This window comes from Phragmites australis, chromosome 12 (genome assembly GCF_958298935.1).
Source record: "Phragmites australis chromosome 12, lpPhrAust1.1, whole genome shotgun sequence".
NCBI lineage: Eukaryota > Viridiplantae > Streptophyta > Magnoliopsida > Poales > Poaceae > Phragmites > Phragmites australis.
This window is the reverse complement of record NC_084932.1, coordinates 25,923,147-25,945,704: the sequence shown is the minus strand read 5'-3', so window position 1 is coordinate 25,945,704 and position 22,558 is coordinate 25,923,147. Positions and strand designations below refer to the sequence as shown.

The 22,558-nt window shown below is 43.0% G+C and overlaps 2 protein-coding genes across 2 annotated transcripts; both read left to right on the top strand.

The window, feature by feature from the left end:
• The first annotated feature begins 8,279 nt into the window (after positions 1 to 8,279).
• On the top strand, positions 8,280 to 10,747 carry LOC133887172 (uncharacterized). The gene is made up of 2 exons (XM_062327116.1): positions 8,280 to 8,672; positions 9,292 to 10,747. Exons 1-2 carry the CDS (start codon positions 8,290 to 8,292, stop codon positions 9,314 to 9,316), a joined length of 408 nt encoding a protein of 135 aa, XP_062183100.1. The 5' UTR covers positions 8,280 to 8,289; the 3' UTR covers positions 9,317 to 10,747.
• A 6,437-nt stretch (positions 10,748 to 17,184) lies between these two features.
• LOC133886678 (E3 ubiquitin-protein ligase RHF2A-like) lies at positions 17,185 to 22,180 on the top strand. The gene is made up of 8 exons (XM_062326460.1): positions 17,185 to 17,347; positions 19,027 to 19,188; positions 19,273 to 19,319; positions 20,407 to 20,665; positions 20,763 to 21,151; positions 21,233 to 21,334; positions 21,414 to 21,797; positions 21,868 to 22,180. The coding sequence occupies exons 5-7, from the start codon at positions 20,832 to 20,834 to the stop codon at positions 21,739 to 21,741; spliced, it is 750 nt and encodes a 249-aa protein (XP_062182444.1). The 5' UTR covers positions 17,185 to 17,347; positions 19,027 to 19,188; positions 19,273 to 19,319; positions 20,407 to 20,665; positions 20,763 to 20,831; the 3' UTR covers positions 21,742 to 21,797; positions 21,868 to 22,180.
• Positions 22,181 to 22,558: the final 378 nt, after the last annotated feature.

The window sequence follows — 22,558 nt, the reverse complement described above, 5'->3', positions numbered from 1 at the left end:
TATTCCTAATTTTGTTACCCCAGATTTGTATGTACAACCTGTATGTGTGATTATTGTATGTCATAATAGTGCTTCTAATGATGTTAGTGCACTGTGAACATCTTACCATAATAGTATTAGAGGGGCAAAAATGAAAAAAATAGACAACATGTCACCGTATTTGCTAAAAGAGACAACATATCGGTGTATTTACAAATCTAGCACTCATATTGGGTACCTCAAATTTCGGAAAACGTTGGCCCGAGACATATTCGGCACCTCAGGTGCCAAAAATTTCCTGTATCAGGTGCCGAATATGGGTAACAGTGTCGTATTCGGCACCTTAGGTGCCGAATACGGCCATGCTTTTGGCGTGCATGCTTTTGTCGCTGCTTTCAGCGCATGGTCAAATCGTGTCATTGAAAGTGCATCTAGCCCCTATGTGTAGTTTTGGTAATTAATGACAATACCTATGGACTAACAATGGTGTGGAGTTTGTTAGTAGATTGTTCCATAGGTGATGCATGGATGAGAGATATGCATGATCTCTAGGTAAATGGGGAGATTGAAAATGCATCAAGATGAATGAGCTCTAGGTGATGCTCGGGTAAGTGATGATAATACCTATGGACTAACAATCATATTGAGATTTGCTATTAGGTTATTCCATAGGAGATGCATAAATGATGAAGCATGGATTCTTTGAGAAATGTCATGAGTTCAAAGAATTGTATCAAAAGTCATTGAGATTTTAGTGATGCTCATAAGAAGAAGAAGAAGCCCAATAAGACTGGCAATAAGCTTGAAGGCTAAGTTACTTGTGGAGATCAAGTAACTAAAGGTATGACTTGTCAATAGAGTTTTAAGGACTAACCCGTGTGCTATGTGTTTAAGAATGAGTGGGGTTAGTTCTACATGAAGATTGACAATATGTATGAAGGCTAATAAGTTACTTGTGGAGATCAAGTAACTTAAGGTATAAAAGTTGTTATTTAGGTTTTATGGACTAACCCATGTGCTTTGTGCTTGAGAGTGAGTTGGAATTAGGATCCATAAGAAGGCATAAGTTGAATTGAAATCATATATGCCAAGAGTCAAGAACAAGAGTGGACTCCATATTTGATAAAATGAATTTCTTGAAGATGTCGAATACAAAGTGGTTTTCTATGGCAAGACGGTGAAGGACAAGCTAGACTCGGCTGCGATGGACCATCCGTGGTGAAGGGCAAGCAAATGGCTTGGCGCCGAAGGACCAAGGCGGTGGTGAGGAGTGAGTAAAGACTTTGCGCCGATGGACCGTGCGAGGCCATAGGAAGCTATGGATGATTCACATCAATCACATGAGGAATCAAGAATAGATGGAGTGAAGATTTTATGGAAGTTGGTAACCCTCAAAGGTTTGAAAGTAAGAAGCGGTACTTGAAAGTATTCAAAAGGCTCAAATTGGTTCAAATGTGTTTTATCTTTGAAATTGAGTCTAGGTACGCCACACTATTAAGAGGGATGCAACATGAGCTAATTGTCGTGTCTCAGTGCTCAAGAGTTCCCAACCAAACCCAAAGTGAGAGTTTGTTGTTAAGAGTCCGGAGCGGAAAGTGTGGAAGTGTCCAAAATAGATTTTGGAGTGTTCCTAATTTGATCCTATGTGTTTTAGGTCATGAATTCTGTTGGGATGTGTAGCCCTCTGAATAAGCACATAGAGTCCAAAATCGTCGAAATCGGACTCCGGGATCAAAAGTTATCGCCATTTTTCGGAGGTCAGCTGTGCTGTACTCGGAGACTCCGGTGAAGACCGGATTCTCCAGTGAAGACCGGATTCTCCGGTACCTGGAGTGGCCGGAGACTCCGGTGTAGGCCGGATTCTCCGGTAAAGTCCAGAAAAGAGCCTAACGGCTAGTTTTTTGAAGTGGGCTATTTATACCCCACTCACCACATCCTTTATGGCTGCTGCAAGGGTACGAAAAGAATATCCTCTAGAGCCAAAAGAACCTCTCCCACTCCATTCTAGTGTGTGATTTGAGAAGAAAAGTGAGTTGGGTTGAGAGATTGGAAGATTGAGTGCAAGTGAGCTAAATCCATTCTTGAGCACTCGAGTTCATCGGTAAGAAGTTCGATTGCGTTTGTTACTCTTGGAGGTGAAGCCTCCTAGCCGGCTAGGTGTTGCCCGGTGAGCTCCCGCACGTGTGGTGAGCCGCCGGAAAGTTTGTGAAGGTCGATCTCGCCTCCGAAAGGGAAGAGATAAAGCTAGTGAATCGAGGAAAGCGGTTGAAAGAGACCCGGCTCGTTGGAGCTTCCTCAACGGAGACGTAGGATTCACGGTGGTGAATCCAAACTTCGGAAAACAAATTTTGTGTCTCCTCTTTATTCCTCTATTTTTGAATTCTTGCTCAAATCTTTGTGCATATTGCTCGATCTACTTGTTTGTGTGTGTTTGAGTGTAGGTTCTTCGTGGATCTACTTGGAATCATCTTTGGGAACACACGACATCACTTGGTTTGAGCTAGAACTCTCTACCCATCCTTTATACTTAGTTTCAGGCTTAGTTTTGTACAGAATCTGGAAAATCCGGACCTTACCGGAGATTCCGGACCTGTATAACCCGGAGTAGTATCCGGTGAACAGTAATTTCAGGCATATAAACAGTGTTTTCAGCCCTTTTCAATTTAAGTTTTATTGCATATCTCTTGCTAGATTAGAGTAATTTTTGTCATTTTAGGATTGTAATTTCCACACTTATTTAGGGTGTTTGTGCACTAGTTGAACCTAGCATATTTAGGTTTTTCACTTGTGAAAAACCCGCTAGTTTATATTCCACTGCAAGTTTAGGCCAACGGTAAAAGGGGACGATTTTTTGTAAAAACGTCTATTCACCCCCCCTCTAGGTGACATCATTATCCTTTCAGTCATGTCACCATCACTTCATAACTCTCTACTTTTTCGCTATAAAATAAGAGCTGATGTGCATGAATGAGCTGCAGCGCGAGAGGAGAGCAGAAGCATGAGCAAAGGAGGAGAGGAGAGGAGAAGCAGCAACGCAACGCGTGGAGAGAAGAGGAGAAGCAGAGCGAGGAGAGGAGAATCAGCCCAATGCGAGGAGGAGCAGCAGCGCAAGATACAATAAATACTTAAATTATGATTTTAATTAGTACTTGCAGCAATAAAAGGAATTAGAGTGTTTAATCTGTTTAATTACATTTGTTCAATTATTTGCTTAGTTTGATTATATGAATCTGATTATTTGCTTAGGTAGTGTGGTAGTAATTAGCGTGAATTTGTACAATAGTAATTAGCGTGATGTAGTGTAATAGTAATCATTTGCTTAGGTTAGTACATTGTATAATAGGTGCCACAACGGGGCCACCAAACCGAGGTGCGAGCAGATCCGGTTATGACGCTCCCAGCTCCATACCAATTCCATGCGCTACTCCCACTCGGTGAAGGAAGGCTGACGGAGGAACTTGTCCACAACTTTGGCAGCTTCATCCAGCATTAGGCACCACTCTGAAAGAAAAAGGTGTCTCACATCTGCGAGTTCGAAGTTGGATAGCGGGGAGGACTCACTAGAGTCAATGGTGGGCTCGGAGTATGTGTTTGGCTCGCTTTCGCCTTCCTCACCTTGCTCAAAGGCATAGTCCTTTGTGCCACTCGCCGGAGGAGCTCCACCCTCGAAGTCATCCGGGCCTCGGGCATCTCCACTACCAAGGTTCGGATGTACTTTATCTCCCGATTGGTAGAGTGAAGAGGGGACCTGGAGCCCACGATGCAGTAAAATCACCTCTTCGACCACCCAGTATACCACCGCTCATTGATGGCTTTCTCCAGGAACATTCCATGGTACTCCAGCCGAAGCTGGAAGTTCATGCTCGTGAAGCTAAGGGCTTTCTTCACCCCATCCTCCATCTGAAGCTTCGGCTGGCAGTTTGCCTTGTGGAGGGCTGCAAAGAACTCCGCGCGCCCCTCACAACCCTCCACCTGCATAGCCCACTCAATGATGGCCAGGTAGGCAATGGCGTTGGCCAAGAGCTGGGGGAGCTCCACAAAATAATGCCTAAGCACCCTCTCGAGGAGCCTCACCGCTGGGAACCCGAGCCCAGCATCGAAGAAGGCTTCGAAGACCACGGTTTCATGACTTCATGGTGCTGAGATAGTCTACCCCCACGGAACGCACGCAACCGGTCTAGAGGGGATATTCCCCTCCTCGACTAGCTGATCGAGCTCATCCTTGGTGACGGTCAACTTACCCAGCACGCCGGTCTGAAGAGCGTATTCCTACTAGCACAGCGGAGCTCTACACCTAGCGGTGGGCTGGGTAGTAGCGGAAGGTTTTCTGCCACCTGGGATTCTGCTAACCCGTGGGCATCGGTGGTTCCGCCTATGGCACCACCAGTGGCGGCGGCCGTTTACGTGGTAGCACAATCTCCCGACGATGTGTGACCCCTCGGTGGTGAGCCTGCTCCACCACGGGTGCTGGAACGAGCCATGGCTCCCTAAAAAAATGGCGTTGAAAGCTTGTCTACCTAGGAGTCTGCAAGAGATGGGGTTGGTGGGTGGGTGCGCAAGAACTCGAGCAGCAAAAATAGAGGTGCCGGATGAGAATGATGCTCGTCCAAAACCCCTATCTTGTAGATTGGGGAATGAGTCGTTACCTCCTCACGGTGTGTGCACATGTCCTGTCTCCTCTCCCACAATCACGGGGAGGCGGAACTGCTCTCCACGACGCTCCAATACCAAGGTGTCACACGTCCCACTACCGACCGGACAGACGCGACTACATCACCCACCGCAGGCTGCATTTAATGCTCTCCCCCATAGGTAACGCTAGGTATTCAGCATGCACCCCTGACCGTCATTTCCAAGTTCAGCATCATGGGAGGGCTGAGGGCCCGTAACCACGGAGCTAAGGATCACCAAAGGTCCTGCTTCAGATACCGCGGGGGATGGCCGCATTGCTGGCCATCCTCGCGAGGGGCTGCTGTTGGGGGATCGCCATTAAGGACTCCCGTGTCCCTTGGCCCCAATGGTCTAGGCCCGAAGACCACTAGGCTTCGGCGCCCTTCGGGGCTCGAGGATCCGGGGTGATCTTGGAGGCCATGCCTCTAGACCCCCAGAGCCTTCAATCCTTCAGAAAGATCAACCAAGAGGTGGCCCGCAGGCTACCCCCCACATATAGCGAGGTGACCGGCATTTAATTCTGGTGCATGTGGTGGTCGCTGACACGATGGTGCAAGTAGTGGCCGCCTGACACGATGGCGCAAGTGGTGGTCATCTGACACGCTGGTGCAGTGCAACGTCGAAATGGATAACCGCCTTACCAGCCATACGGATAATTTACTGGGCTAGCCCACTCCTTGGTTGTACAGTATAAGATATATAACTCTGCATGCCTCCTACGGGTACATTTGTATATTTACACTCTGAATATCAATATAAATACAGACCCTTGACCATCAAGCCAAGAGCAGAAAAAAAAAATTTGCTCATACAACTCTGGTGTTCCCTCCTTCTCTGTCTCTCCTTCAAGTTTGAGTCATTCTTGTGACGTGGTTCTCGCCACACTTTATTCGTGGAAGACAGTTTCTTTCACCAACATGTTGCATATGAATTATGGAATATGTACAAAAATTTTTAGAATTTTTGGAGCAACAAAAGACCACTATTTTGAACAGAGAAGATGAGAAAGGAAATTGAGTTGTGGGGTACTGTTCACCGTAGGAAAGACTAACACTGCCCCCATGAGAGGGTAGTAAGGCCCACGTGTCATTGCCTGTGCTACCGTGGCATGCTTACCACTCTCTGAAAGGGTTACAGCCTTTGAGAATGTGATAGGCACTTATTCCTATAAATCTTTTCATCCGGAGTATATGTTTATAAATATTTATGTTAGAAAATGTAAAGATAAAAAAACTTGCTTTTTCTTGCTTCTCCATGGTGTTGCAGATCATGACATATGGGCTTGCTTCTCTGGCTGGTTGGGCTTATAGGCCATGGTGCTATGTGGTGCTACTTGCTAATTTTTGTTTTGCTGCCGCTTCTATTATTGTGCTAGTTGTTGTGTGACGGTGATGCTATTAAGCTATGTGTCTAGGTCTTGTAGCCTTAGTGACAATTTTTTTTTATCTTGCTACTCGTCGTTGCTTTGCTGTGATTCTCGACTAAAGGCATTCTTTTATTATCATCATCATGACTCTACTCCTGTGCTTCGCTTTGTACTTTTTTGACTTGATTTGATAGGAAGACTCCACTCTAGGATAGCTTTGAAGAGACGGTTTTTTATGTATTAGTCTAAATTTGTTACTTAGTGTTATTTATTTCAAATACAATGCTATTGCATACGCTTTACATTTAAGGGAAGTGTTAGAAATATAATCCTTATCACTTGTGTACTCTATATTAACTCAAAAACTACCATTGAATACAAGTTGTTACTCGTAATAACTCACACTGGACCCACTGATCAATCACACGACCCATACCGAAGCATTTGAGCTTCTGGATCTTCAAGAAGTGGAAGGTAATCTCGCAAAAAGAATTTTGGAAGTTGCAGGTAACACACATATCTGGTTTACATTGCCCCGAAAATGCACAACTCTGCTTCGAGTAGTATCAGATTACATCCGTGTGCTAGGGTACAGATCCATGTGATAAGCATGCGTTCATTAGCCCTGATGCTCCTAACTGACAAACTGAAATCCGTACATATATTCCAACTTCCAGCAATCGTGGATGATCGGACAAAATCCGGCATTTCCAGCAAGCAAGATGCCTGAAATAACAGGGACTGCTGCTACCAGGTCATCGTATGGGCTGAAAGAACAGATCGTGCAGTAAGAATGACATTTGTGAAAAACCAACCTCCTTCGAACGAAGATAAAATCCATTTTCTATCTCTGTCTATCGTTATTCTATGCAAGTGTTCTCAACCATCTGAGTAGCCCAAGAAGACCAGTATCTAGTACAGGAGATCTTTGTTCAAGTCCTGAAAGAGGAGCAAATCAGCAAAAACAAACATGAGTTACAAATCATATGTATTGTTCATTAATAACTATGATCTCTTTACTCCCTAGCCCTAGCAACTAACATCAATCACGCTACATTCCTGCTTTTGCTGAAACATTAAAAAGGAAATTGTTAAGTATAGTGGAAACTGAAATTACCAATATCTGCAGCAACTCGATGAGCACACATGATACCCGAAAATGCTACAGCGATGACACCTTGCCCAGGAAAACAGCTGTCACCAACGCAGTAAAGGCCATCTATTGACTGAATCGAAACACCGTAATTTCAGTTCAACAAAGCTTGTACATGATGAGGTTATTCAGTACATCAAGTCACCAAAAAGGCAGTTGATTCCCTATTGTTTATTAACTTACAGTAGTATTGAAAGGCATTGCCAGCAACCCCTTGGGTTTACCCTGTGGCATCGGTCCATATGTACCATCGTTTCGAGCAAGAAATCTTCGGTGAGTTTTTGGTGAGCCTACCTGGCGAAACAAAACATGTTTTGCATTAGAAAAGGTACCAGTGCTGGCGATCGAAACAGTATCATTGAATTTCACAGCATCTTTACTTATCTAAATCCCGGAAGGGATGGAAGCCTCTGATTGGGTGGTTCATACGGGCCGTCCAATTGCTGTTGAATAGTTGGATGCGGAAAAAATATTGTATCGCTGCTGCACTAGCTTTACATATCTAAATCCCGAAAGGGATGGAGGCCTCTGATTGGCTGGTTCATACAGGCCGTCCGATTGCTGTTGAATGGCTGAATGCGGAAAAATACTGTACCGCTGTTGCACCGGCTAAAATAAAAAAAAATGAAAAAAAGGCTCTCTGGAGTGTTCCCAAAGGAGGTGCTCGTGATCTTTTTCCCTTTAGCTTTCTGACACCTCTGTCCTCTCCTTTTACTTGCTTACAGCTGTCTGTTCCCCCTGACGTTGCTAGATCGCCGCTCCTCCCCACCTCCTCCCCCTCCTCCTCCTGAGTTTCCTGCTGGATCGGTGGCCGAACTCACTGTCGGCGCCTCTCAGCTCCTCCCGCCACCCTAAGAAACTCCTCGCCTCCCTCCTCTTCTGCTCCTTTCTCTTCTCGCACCAGGCCCCGCTAGCGCCCACCTTCTCCCACGCCACCGCGCTCCTCCGCCGGTCCCTGCGCCACCGTGCCCCTCCACGGGCCCAACACAGCTCTGTCTCTGCCTAAGGTCGTCGCCTCCCATCATGCACCTTGCACCGCGGACGGCCGCCGCCCTGCGCCTTCTTCCTCAGCACCGCCGGCCATGTCCTCCATCAGTGCCACTACCCCCCCCCCCGGCTCATGGTCGTCGCCTCTTCCAGGGATGCGGGCGCCACCTTCACCTTTCCAACTCAGCCCCGCTGGCCACCACCTCCCTCCCAACAGTTCCAAAGCCGTCGCTTCCAGTGGAGCCGCAGCCACCGACAAGGCAAGGTGGCCACCATGTCGCCGAAATTAGTGGTGAGAATGGGGTCCCTGGACCTCCAATCGCGTCTTCCAGTATTTGTTCCCTCTGATTTGGTGCACAGTGAGCTGGAGACGAACCCTAGCTCCATGGCTAGCCGGCATGGACCTCGCCGTCGCCTCCTCCCCTTGCCGCTCGTCGAGGGTGGGGTTCCTCTACCTTGCTACTCCGGTGGTGCTCTTTGTGCTCCACCTCAGCTTCATCCCGGGCCACCCTACTGGTAAGACCGAATTTCCATACCCCTGAATGTGCTAGTTCACCTGTGTGATATACTTTGTGCTTTCTGTTGGAAGATGAATCAATCAATCAATGATGTGTAGAAAACAATGTGCGGTAATTTGACGTTGTAATGCCTAGATGTGGGCTTGCTCGCAGAATACTAGATGGTGCTTAAGCTTCAATGGACCTTAACTCATGGTTATGGTAAACTGAAATATAGCAGCCCTGTGATGTGCAACTGATAACATTCCTGCTCATGTTAGGCACAATATTAAGTCTGCCAAAACAGATGCATGGCTTGATACAATCATATAAAATATTGCCTTTCATCCGACTACTTGTCATCAAGCTTGCCAGCTGTTGTAGCCCTTTGAATTATTTATGGATTTGGGCCATGTTTCTTCATAAATTATTTATGTTCAGATTTGAGAATTGCTACTGGGTAATTTCTTAGTTACGTATGTCTCTATACCTTTAACCATTTATACCTAACTATGATTCAACTCATGTGTATCTATATTTTCACTGATTTTATGGTCGCATAGCCAATACTATGCAAGATTGTTAAATATGTCAATTGAATCATTATGCTATCTATTTATATATGTGCTTTGTGCAAGGGACGACGAGCTGGAGAGCAGGTAGTAAGGGTTTGATGGCCATGGGATAAGTTGGTGAAGCCGCTCCAAGATACAATGATGTTCATAATTCATATTCTCTACCCTCGGTCAGTTTGTTTGTTGCTCCATGATATGAGGATAAATTAGCTACAGCTAACAACCTTCAGTTAATGAACCTGAATGCAAAATATTTACAAATATTTATAGCATTAGCTTTAAAGAAACAGGTAAGATCCATGGTATATTAAAAGGAAAGATTTAGCTTTATGGTACTTTTGCAAATTGTTAGTTGACATTTATGGATCAACTTTTGACGTGCAAATAATTCACATTTATACTCACTTATTGTTTGTTTACTGTATTCCTTTCTCCTTCAAAAGTACTACAATGAATAACCTTAATAACAATCTCAAAAAACGAGACTAAAACAATTTGCTTGCTGAACTTTAGATCAGAAAACTCAATGTACAGTTTTCGTATAGTTTGCATTTTCACTATAGTTTATCAGGTCCATTTGTGCAGGAACCAAAACGGAGAGGCAGATCCTAATGGCTCAGTATAGGGGTTCCATTCAGTTGGGGCACCATGGTCATTGCTTACAAGGAAAGCAAGTTCAAAAGGCATAATCTGAAGCCAATACAAGTGAACTTTGTTGAGAAATATGCAACATTACCTACAAACATTCTGAAATTGATTTATCCTTCAATAAGGGAGCATAACACTTTTCCCTTTTCCTGGATGAAATAAAAATATGTTATTTATAAGTGACTAGGTGGCATTCTGTGTGAATTCATGTCACTGTGATAACCTAGTAGGTGTTACATATGTTGATATGTTATCTGTAGGATTGAGAGGATTTGTGGAGGCCTAAACTTGCTGGGAAGATTTCAATGATTGATTCTCCCAGAGAGGTCATTGGTGCAGCCTTGAAGCATCTAGGATCATCATATAACACAATGGACATAGAAGCAGAAGTCAGTGGCAGTAAGGAAGCAATGTTAAAAAGCTTTACACAACTATAAAAGTACATATACGCCAAATTAATCATGTAATCTCTGACAAGCGACAATCCAAATATTCTGAACAATAGATGAATGTGATAGATGCTAAATGCTCACAAAAGCCAAATTATGTTCACTATAGTTATCAAGATTATTTTTGCTTATATATCCTAATTAAGTACTTGTTATCAAAATAGATGTTTCTGGTGGAATTTTTACCTGAATGGTGTAAAAATATGTGATCCATTAGTAAGTTCAAACAATCAGGCTGAGCTGGATAGCTAGCCCATTGTCTTGTTTAATTGGGAATGTATGGTGCTTGATGAATCCCACTTATTTGAACCGTTGAGTTTGGAGAATCTAATAGTTTGTTTTGTTCCAGTTGGTATATATGATGAATTCAAATCTATACGACCTCAGCCATGTGATTCAGAGGATGAAACATTACATTTCATTATTACCAAAATGGTGGATTGTATGGTAGCATAAATATTGATATTGCCCCCACTTAGGAATATGTTTGTTTATGTATTCAAAATTCATTAGTAATCAGCAAGCGTTATATATAGTTGCACCTAACAAATGAACATATGTATAATGAAAAATGAAAATGCATATACTTCATTCATAGTAAATTCTATTGATATAGATGAATCAGCCAAAGGTGCAAAAAAAAAATAGAGATATGGGATGGTATGAACAAAACATATTCCATGACGTAGGGTAATGTGTAATGATTGAACACAAAGATAGAGTGCAACATTTGTTTACAAATTAAAAACACTCCTTAACGGAACACCAATATTTGTTTAGATATTAAGAACAATGCTATCAACTGTTGTACAAGTTCATTTGTCATGTTTATGTATTTGTGATGCTACATGCAAAGAAGTAATTACACTCAATCAGTGTTGTTAATATCGATACAATGGCATGGCATCTACTAATCTCCAAGTGGAGCTATAAAATGCCCTCTCGTCTTATGCCTTTAGCTTCAGTTTTGAATCTACTGCTGGAATCCACCAAGATCGAAACACCTACAAAAGATTTGGAAACAATAGCAACCTTGATGTGGAAACAGATTCAACAAAATCTAGAGCAATGCTGTTGAGAGCTGATAGGTAGGATTTTAGGCAGGCTCGTGAATTTCCTACCATGTTATAGTATTCACTAACGATTCAAATCCTGTAAACTCTATTTGGATTGAAAGATAATTTATAGTTCTTTTCAAATTATTGTAGACATCTTTAACGAATATGATTACATTATGTCAATTTAAGTGGCAATCATGTCTGATTAGGATTGAAGAGGAAAGCTTTCAAGATTAGAATATATGCTAACATCATGTCCTATCCGGTTCCTATGCATATCTTGGCCGGTCATCGACTTTAGTGGATAAACTAGGACATGATAGCACATGAAAATAATTGAATTGTCTTATCTAACCTCTTGTAATTCCAATTGAAATGTAAGTGTTAATACATTTTTTATAGTGATAAAGTCATGTAATTTTAAATAAAACTTCAAATATGTAGTCAAGCTGCTTTGTGCTCCAGAAAATTATCAGAAATACAGTGTACTACTTATTTACATACTGTTCACTACCTTCTATCAAAGCATTTTGATTGTAGATTTCAACCTGCACAATGTTTTCACTTGGAGGCACTCGTAAGGATAGTCGAAATAAGAAAGATGGTAAGTTACTTCACCGTAAGAAAAGTTGCAATATTCAAGTACAACAACAGCTATGTGGTATACAATATACAGGAAAGTTTACTACAGAGACATCCTAATACCACTTTTTTCCTGGTGATTTGGAAGTGTTTTAGGCATTGTTGGCTAATATATTAATAATAAGAGCAAGGAAAGCCAGATGCCATGTTGTTTTTTTATGAGAGTTAATTATGTGCATGGCATGCTGTTGTTTTTGAAACCCCATGGCTAGTATTTCATCACAATAGCACAAGTGAAAACATTGTGCAGGTTGAAATCTATAGTCAAAATGTTTTTTTATTTCTTATTCCATGATTGTTCTATCTGCTCTATTTCATTTGTATTATTTTGTATCCTGTGAAATTTCTACTCATACAAAATAAACTTTCAAAAGACCATGTAGCGGGGAAATTGTTTATTTGAGATCCAAAGTTAGAAAAACAGGCAATTATTTAATGTCCATATCAGCCACACCAACTATTTAAATGGTACAATTAATGATTAAAGATTAAATAGGTTGATTCCTTCTTATGTACAAACAAATTCAAATTACTAATCCTTTATATCTTCTAAAGGACATGCATGAACATCACTATGAGCTACTTAAATAATATTGCTACAAGCATTCTGATCATATTTTACAGAAAAACTATTACCTCAAGATTCGACTACAAATATTATGTAAATCCATGTCATTCTTTTATTGCAGCATCAACATGCTGATAAATCACTCCATTGCAACATCATCAAGCTTATATTTACATTAGAACTATATACTATTATTCTACTCTGATATGCCCTTGTTGTCTCAGCTTCTGAGATCATCCGGCTATTTCTCCAAACACTAACCAATGCTTATGCCCATAATTTTATCAAGCGAGGGTCAACAGGCGCGGCAACGCCATGCCCATTTTCTAGTAGCATCAAAGACGTGTGACTAGTCCATGAAAGCTTCTGCAATATATATTTTGCCGGACATGTGATGCATGGAGCTCAATGTTTTTGAAACTCAGAACCCAGCTCTGCTTTGATACTTGCCCGTCCAGAAGATGCATCCTAATGGAAGGTCTAAAGACCATATTATAGACTATTTGTTACTAGATATGGGTTATACCATTTTAAAAAGTTTATTCAAGAGCTCTGTGTCAGTGCTCAGTACTCTTCACCCGGGGTCATCATAGTGATTGTGATTTAGGGCCAACCTAGAACCATCTCCACATACTGGGCACATTGGAGTAGTGTTGTAAGCGCAGTCAACAAAAACTGACAAATATACTAGATGAACTGTTCTGATCCATAATCATATACATATCCACACATATGCTAATCTTCCTTTTACCGTTAGATACTTAAAGCTTTCGCATGCTCTATTATCATTTTAAGGGCTGCTAGCAAGCACTTTTTAAGTTTAGACAAGAATTGATCAAAATCAAACGATGGAACATATCTATAGAATCCCAAAATGGAAGGAAAGAAATACCTCTTTGAAGCGTCCGGGTTATTCCAGTGCTTAAAACCATTATTATACTAGTCCCTAATCAGTCGTTAGTAATAAAAGTCTTACAACAGGTAATATCAATATCATACAACTCGAGGGGCGGTGAGCATAATCCACTATCCTAATAAAACATACAACACTAAGCTCAAGTGCATTATTATAAGGGTCCACGATAACAGAGTATACAACAGAGGTAGCATGGGGAACACGTCACTCCACAGACAACTTAGGTGCGGACGCAACCAAGCCTACTCGTCTTCCTCACTGTCTGCCTCGGTGAAGTCCGGATCGTCCTCTGAAAGTACAAGCAAGGGTGAGTATAAGAGTATTCAACAAGTCTCAACTCTTGCCCTATGGCAGGGGTACGAATATATGCATAAGAGGATGACAAGGATAAGCTGTAAGGTTGAATTTTTGCAGAAAGCTAAGTTGTACACATGTATGGTTCATTTATGTAAAGCAATTTATGAAAATGACATCAGTAATAAAATACGGTTGTCCAAATTTTATTGTTGCTGGACACCCCCATCCACGGCAACCCATGGCACACGGTCGGACCTATATTCCAAAACAGGGCATACCTTGCCCACTCACTCACAAGGAGAACACACGCAACCCAGCGAGTTGCTGTGACCGAACTATAGTTCGTACATGACCGAGGATACGGCTATTCAAATAGTTTTACCTCTGCAGAGTTATACACTTTACCCACAAGCTAAGTTCGACAACATTTCACCGCCGTGGAAGCGCGACTAACAAAGCCATTAACCACCACAGCATCATCACACTAACCGCCTACGGGAGCTAACCAAGGGTTTATGACCTTTAGCCATGCCTCCAACCGGGTCGCCAAGCCTGCACCGTCTGCACCTGCTCCATGGTTCCCCACTGCACACCTGCCTCCAGACGATAGTGGACTAGCTGGGAGATTTTGACTAAGCCCTGCCCATATATAGTCAAGTGATTGTACCGTATAGACTAGGTAGGATGTCACATCAACTCGATCCTTAAACGAGCCAAGGCAAGCATCTCCTCATGGAGCCTGCTACACGGGCAGCACTCCTCCCGAAGCTTGTCTCACCGACAGCGCTCCGACTCCCTAGGTATTTCCGAAGGAACCCTAATTTGCCCCAGCTCTAACCCCAACTCAGAAATTAACCTTATCACCCGACCATAACCCACACAACACCAACACCAAATTTTACACCTTTGAAAAGCTAGATATGATTAAGCTTGAAGTAACAGTAAATACTATCATTCCTAAGCACACTAGTACAAGGTAATCGCCTAGGCTACGGTGAGATCCTAAGTTCACCAAGATTAAGCATTCAGGATAATACAAATGGCTGGCTAAGACTACATTAGGTTATAACTAGATCAACAGTTTAAAATAAGCCAACAACTAACATTGAATGCCTTATATCGGAGTGAAACGACTGCTACGGGTTGTGTTGATAAAACTAGGTTCAATATGGTCAAAGGGAAACAGATTGAGACTTGCCTTCGATGAATTCCTCGAGGGGGTCCTGCTCGAATTCCTGGGTTCCTAGCACCTGCTCCTCCTCCTCCTCAACGAACTCTCTAGCTTCTAGACGTGACAAACAATAGAGCAACACACATAAATACAAATAAAATATAATTAAATTTGGAATAAATATGAAACTAGTATGAATAGATAGAGCTTGAATTTAGAGGAATCTTGGTGGAAGAATTATTGAAATCGGAGTTGACATGGAGGATTTATGGGCTTTGGAAGTTAATCAGTGGAATAAAAGAAAAAGGAGGAATATTCTCGGAATATTCCACTGAATTTCGGTTTTCTGGAAAAGGTGAAAGAGTACTGTGCATGACGGGCTGTATATGGTGTTGGGCTTGGTGATTAGGCCAGTCTTTCGGCCAAGCCAGCCCACATTGGCCCGTCGGGGAAGCTAATAGCCGGGCTAACGGCGTTAGCCGGTCGGGTCCGCCTATCGGACCAAGTGTGTGAGAGAGAGGTGACGGAAGGGAACGGCGAGGAGGCAGCGCCGTGGCCGGTTCGACCGGACGACTTGGAGACGGCGACACAGAACAGCGGCGGGGAGACCTCCGCGGCGGAGCATCGCTAGAAGGCTCATAAGAGTTGGCTTCCCGGTGTCGGTTTGGAACGAAAAATGGCTCGGGATGATCCTCACGACACGACGAGGACAATGGAAGGGCATGTCATCGGTGGCGGTGGTCGGAGCAGGTCCAGCGGCACGCCGGAGTTGGTGGCGACGGCGGTTGACATGGGAACAACACGGAGAGGCGCTTCGGCTTAGGTTTGAGAGCTGTGGAAGTATGTATGCGGTGCAGAGAGACTTCCTATGTACGCGATTTGGCCATCGGGGCACCCACATCGGCGGTGAATAAACATGTAATGTTTGGAAAAATATGGTAGGCAAATAAACATGTCTTTTCAAGGAAAAATGAACTACGAGAGAAAAGCATCAGGTATAGTTTTTTTAGTAAGAAGCTTTGTAAAGCTAGCTTTTAGAGCCTATATATAGATCAGGACGTTGGCAAAGGAGATAAACATGCCTATAATTTTGAGAAGTTTCCAATATTTTTTTGAATTTTGGAAGGGCAAAGTAACACTTATTTAGACTTACAAGTGCACACCTGTTTTGTGTATAATTAAATGAAGCACAATAAAATCGAGCTTAAAATTAGCATGCCAGCAGAAACATGGTAGCCAATTTGTTGGCACAATGTTCATGCAACTTTGACTTAAAAGTGAACAAGACACATAACAAAGTGGTTGACTGTCGTACTAAAATTGAAAATAAAAGAAAATACAACTGAATTCGATTAAAATGGATGAGTTTTGACAGGGCAAGCTCTGGCTCCCATGGCCATCAAACCAAATAAGCCTCTAAACCAAATCCCCTCAAATTGATACCTAAATTAACTCAAAACACGTGCTACCTTCCTGTTGGAAGAGGATGTTTGTGATTGGAGGTATTTCATCGGAATGCGTTAGGATCCAGTTTAAATTTTAACTAGAATTCAAAATCTGACCTAACCCTCGTTCAAACAGGGACGAAGCGATTTTGCCCAGGACCGGAAAAAGTCCAGCCAGCGGGGCCCACCGTCTGTCATCCACCCGCGCGGATTTTTTCTAGCATTATCCCCGACGACGCTGGCCGGTCGCGACGCCGACGTGCCTGGTCCTGCTCTCGAACCGCGCGCCCCCACAGCCATACGGCGCGCGGCAGCCCGCTCTCGCTGCCACCTTGGCCCCACCGATGCCCCTACCCCACCCCGAAAATCCATTTCCACTCCCTGCACTGTAACCCACGCGCCTTGCGCCACTGACACGCGGGGACCAAACCAGCTCGGCGGCGGGCCCCGTGCGCGGGTGGGCAGTACCGTGGTCAAAGTGTACTTGAAGGCCGACCCGCCCTGCCGCACCGCCCGTGTCCTAGAAACCCCTGCACCTGCTCCTACTCCAGTTAAGCACGGCGTTGGCGGCCCGTGTTTCACCGACGGATGGGTCCAGTTCTATATCTGTCCCACGAGTCGGTGTGTGCGTGTAGGAGGAGCGCGTGAGGCGGTCGGGTGAGGGGGGAGGAGCGAGGTGGTGGACAGAGCGGTGGGGCCCACCGGGCGGTGGGGGCCGAGTGGAGACGAGGCACGCGTCTCGCTCGTCACACCTTCTCTTTTTCCTCTCCTTCTCTTTCCCCATCCATCGTCCCGCGAGAGATAGAGGAGAGAGGAGAGATGAGAGAGAGAGGCTAGGGTTTCGTGCTGCTCCACGACTCACGCATCGGAATCCAATCCGATCGGGCCGAGCAGAGCCGAGCAGAGCTGGGTCGCTGGGTGCCTGGTAAGATCAGATCCCCCTCTCGCCTCCCTCCTTCACCCCTCTGCTGCGCGGTGTGGTCGGCTGGGCCATCTGGGGGCGGAGAGTTCGGGCCGTTGCGATTGGGTTCGGTTGGGTTTGGTTTGGTTTGGGGGGTTGCGCGTGGGGGGTTTGGTTCGGGAGAATCCGGGTCGACGTGTTGGGGGTTGTGCGATGCGATTCAGGGGTGGTGGTCGGCTTTCTTCATAGTGGATTAGCTGGTGGTTGTGTTTGATTTGGTGGGAATTGGGGTGTGTGAATTCGGAGTGGTTTTGGAGAATTGGGTCCATGTCGAAGCTATTTGGTGTCGTTTTTGCTGTTTTTGAGGTAGTGTTTTTGGGAATTGATTGATTTGGGCGTGGCTTGGATCCTGATTTGGGTGGACTGGCCCGTTCTTTGTTGAATTGAGCTGGTTGATTGGATGGCCTACTGAATAATTTGACCGGTTTTGCTGTTGGACTGACGTTCGATGTGATCGAGATTTGGAAATGGGAAGTCTTTAATGGGGGCAATTCTTGTTGACAAAGCCATTGCTGATCCAATTATCAGCCTTCGCGCGGTGTATACTGTCCTTGTGATTGGGTAGTGTTGCGTGATCGGATTAGACTGTCGCAGTGCCACTTTTAGTGGTGTGCGTGCGTGGAGATGTGGTTTGATGTTTTCAGCATGTTTTGCAATGGAGTGTGATATATGATTCAGGTGAGATGAGCCGTTTTGTTTGGAACTCTTGTTCCACAAAGAAGTTTGAACGGTTTCGTTTTGGAATTTACCATTAATTTTATTTGACTTCGAGAAGTATTAATTTGGGCTAATTTCAGTCAATTGAGGCGGATGGTAATTTCAGCCAATTGAGGCGCTACTGATTAAAAATGATATCTTAACGGAGTAAACAGTTGTTCTAATCTCGTAGTGTTCTTTGATGGGAACTATTCGATCTGACTCTAATCCTTAGGGAGATATCATTAGCGCATGCATTGACATAACTGGAATGTTTCATCCAAAAGTTTGTTTTTTGAGTTAGCTTTGATTCAGCATCGCAATCATCATGTGTATTTGTTTGAATAGTATCTTATATTTTTGTTTATGTGATTTGGCTGCTAATTTGAGGGCTTGTTTTTTTGTAACACCAATCTTTTAGCGGGTTTATCTTTTGTCTTGTTTGAACAAGATACTTTTGGGTGCCGTTAAGTTTGCCTGCCTTTTGTGCTACGCGAATGATTAGATTGGTCCAATAAAAAGTTGTGCATATTTATATTGCAAGGGTTTTTGTAGAGCATTACTTGCATAAATTTGTCAAGATTTTGGCTATGCATTTTGTTTTAATTGCATGGAGCCTGTTGGATTGAAATGGGAAATCGAAGATAAGATGTTCTTGTCCTGCAAAATGATCTTATTATATGCTTATGTAAGATTGTTTGGATTGATATTATACTGTATAGTGTTGTACCTGTTATAGTGTCTCGTCAGTGGATAGGTACAATTTGTACAGAAGATATAATTAGATGTCTTTAATATGTAAGTTTTTGTGAATCCTGTTATGATCTTGCTGGTTTCTTAAGGCATAATAATGAATAACTGAACATGTTGTTTTTCGTCTCAACTCACTATTAGGCTATGACCAATTAAATTGTTGATTCTGAGCTCATTTTTTGGATATTTTACAGAAGGACTGTGATTACTTTGCAATGGCATCTGAAACTGATGAGAAAGCTAAGATGGAGAGTTTGACATCACCTGCTGCCTTTGTGGAGGGTGGCATTCAGGATGCATGCGATGATGCATGTAGCATTTGCCTTGAGGCTTTCTGTGAGAGTGACCCTTCTGCGGTAAGATGACATTTCTTTAGTTACGCTATTGTGCTTATAGATGAAATTCTTTAACCATTTTTTTATGCTTGCTTTCTGTTCTAGTTGACCGGTTGCAAACATGAGTTCCATCTTCAATGCATTCTGGAATGGTATGGTACTAGCTCTAGTATATTCATCTCAACTGTAGCAATCTTTTTGTATATTTCCACTGTGAACATGCAATGTACCTAGTTTCATCAGTAATTCATCTGGGCTCATGAATTTAATTTTTATCTGTATGGGGAACATTTTGAACATTGAAAAATCTTCATGTCTTAAAGAACTTTCCTTTGCAACTATACATATCAATTGCCTTTGTTTAGACTGTAATAGCTTATTGTGACTGATACTGAAAATTGGGGCAATTGGTTTAGTATGGCTGATTCTGCACTTAAAGTTTCAGTTTCCTAAATTTGGCCCTTGTCGTCTTTCTGCTAGATAGTTTCCTGGCAAATTTAGATAACATCATATACTCAACAAACACATTTCAAAGTGCCTAGAATTATAAATATCAGTTGCAATCTGCTGGCCCTCCCATATTTTTCCATCTAGCTCTGCAACTGCTGCTAGAATCTATAAACTAGATTTCACTCTTTTCCATCTTGTAAAAATATTTTATATGTGCAAGGGCACCGAATTTGAGACATGCATGTAGGATGACCTTGGGCGACCCTGAATTCTTTTTCTCCTTGTATACTTTTGGTTCTATTTCTCAGTTTGGAGTTGCTGAGTATGCCAGCTTGAGTTCGTGGGCTGTCTTAAGACCAATTGTTCATTTGTTGCTTCTAAAATCATGTCTTTAATTGAGTTGAGGTCTTCCTGTTCCTAAATAGTAAACACATATGTGTCAACTTTTCACAGTTCAAGGACTCTACTTTTAGTAATTGGTTTTAAATTATATTTAGCATGTCATATTACAGTACCAAGTGTACCCTTTAACTATAATACAAGGTGTGTGACACTTTCAGGGATCATATCTTATGAATTATGACTAGTGGTGATGTGAACCTTTGCTTGAAGTTACGAGAAAATTTGTCCAGAACTCATTTTCCAACTAGGACACTATTTAATGTGGAAAGTTCCACTAGGATATTCTGATTCTATCGAATGTAGAAGAACTGCTGTATCATTAGTTGGCCCATTTGTTTCATGTTCAAAATACTTTTCATGCTAATGATCGATGGGATTTTTGCATAGGTGTCAGAGAAGTTCACAATGCCCAATGTGTTGGCAGTCTATTAGCATGAAGGATCCTACCAGGCAAGTTCTGTTGAAACATGTTCTTGTATGATGCATGCCATTTTGATGTGTAGAATGGTACTAACTTCAAGCCCACTGACATCTCAGTCAAGAGCTGCTTGAGGCAGTAGAGCGCGAGAGGAATATAAGAACCAACCATACTCGAAATGCAACTATATTTCATCATCCTGCTCTTGGGGATTTTGAGTTGCAGCATGTATGTGTTACAAAACTAATTTATGATACATTTCTTCTAATTTGGCGGTTAGGCATTCTTTTTAAGTTGTCCTGACTAGCGAGATATACTTGTGCAGTTACCTGTTGTTGGTAATGATGCTGAACTTGAAGAGCGTATACTACAGCATCTAGCTGCTGCTGCTGCAATGGGAAGGGCTCACCACCTTGGAAGAAGAGAGGGGCACAGGGGCCGATCTGGTTCTCATGGTCGTCCACAGTTCCTGGTTTTCTCTGCACATCCAAACACGCCTTCTGCTGGCGCAATTTCCTCATCTTCTGCTCATGGAGAGGGGGATGACGAATCAAATCCTGTGACCCCTAGAGCCAATGAGTCTTCTCCACGAGCTAATCGCAGTGGAGAAGCAGGTAACCAAAGTCCCGGGATGCTTACCTATGATGCTGAACAAGATGCTGTTGTTTCTTCTGGAAATAGTACTCCTGTATCCAGTCCTAGGTTTTTTAACAGGTACTCTGTCTATATTCAGGTACTAGATTCTCATGTTAGTTTTTGTGGTGATCAAACTAAATGATGATTCTGATTTTTCAGGAGACACTCTACTGGACAGTCAACTCCAGACAGGGCTGGACCATCGGATATGCAATCTTTCTCAGACACTTTGAAGTCCCGCTTAAATGCTGTTTCTATGAAGTATGGATAATTACTTTGCCTTAAGCCTTCCAACATAATGAATAATCATTCTAAAGCTTCTCCTTTTGTACAATTTCAGGTACAAAGAATCTATTACAAAAAGTACTCGAGGGTGGAAGGAGAGACTCTTTTCACGTAACCCATCGGTGGCGGATCTTGGTTCTGAAGTGAGAAGAGAAGTTAATGCTGGAATTGCGTCCGTGTCAAGGATGATGGAGCGTTTGGAAACTAGAGGCAGTAGCAGAACAGGTGATAGCCCTACAACATCCACTGCTGAAGTTGGTCCATCTACAGACTCAAGCAATGAGAGGGTTACAGAGAGCAACTCTACTACTACTGCTAGTACTACTGCTACAAGTGCCAGCAACTCTTCCACCCCTTGCGTTACGACGTCTGGTTCAAATTAGGACATATAAGCCTTTCAGAAAGAAGGCCTACACATGCCCATTCTTCATCCTCGAAGGTACCACACAGATCTTCTCTTAGAATCTTGGTTGGATCAAACTAACGGATGTCAGTATTGTTATTTCCAGGTTGTATCAGCAGGCGACAGTTGAAATGCACAGTAACACGATGGTGTCATCTTCTCAACCATTGCATAAATGACTCCAGAAAATCGAATTATGATTCGATGTATTGGTTTGATAAAGGGGTGGCCGGGCCTAAGAAGTTGATTTTATCTCCTGTTTCATCTTTGTAAAAATTTCTTCCTGGATACAGATGTTTTCTAGTATAAATAACGGTTATGTCAACTTCATAGCATGTGAATCGAGATGAATATGATTGGAACAGCAAAGTTTCCTGCTATCCGTTATTGTAGTACGACGCTCAGTTTGTTCTGCCGAACTGATGTTTTTGGTGTAAAAAAAAAACATGTATGCTAAAATTTTCACGTGCATACATACCTGAAGCTATTTCTTGTTTTGGTGAACAGCCCAAATGATCCGTGGCCTCAACCCTCCAGAAGTCCCCGATGCAGATGTGTTAATTTTTATTTTTGGGGAGGCACCTAGTCTTTTATGCTTCTGCATCAGATTTGTCATGTCATACCTCGTTACCGAGAAATTCACGTTCGAGCAATGCTGTAATGGTTTTGGGCGAATTTTGTGGAGCTGCGAGAGAGAGAGAGAGAGAGAGAGAGAGAGAGAGAGACAGCATTGCAAGCTTCACGGTATTTGAGCCACTTTTTTCCTTCAGTAATTTGGAATTGAGAGACCGCTAGTC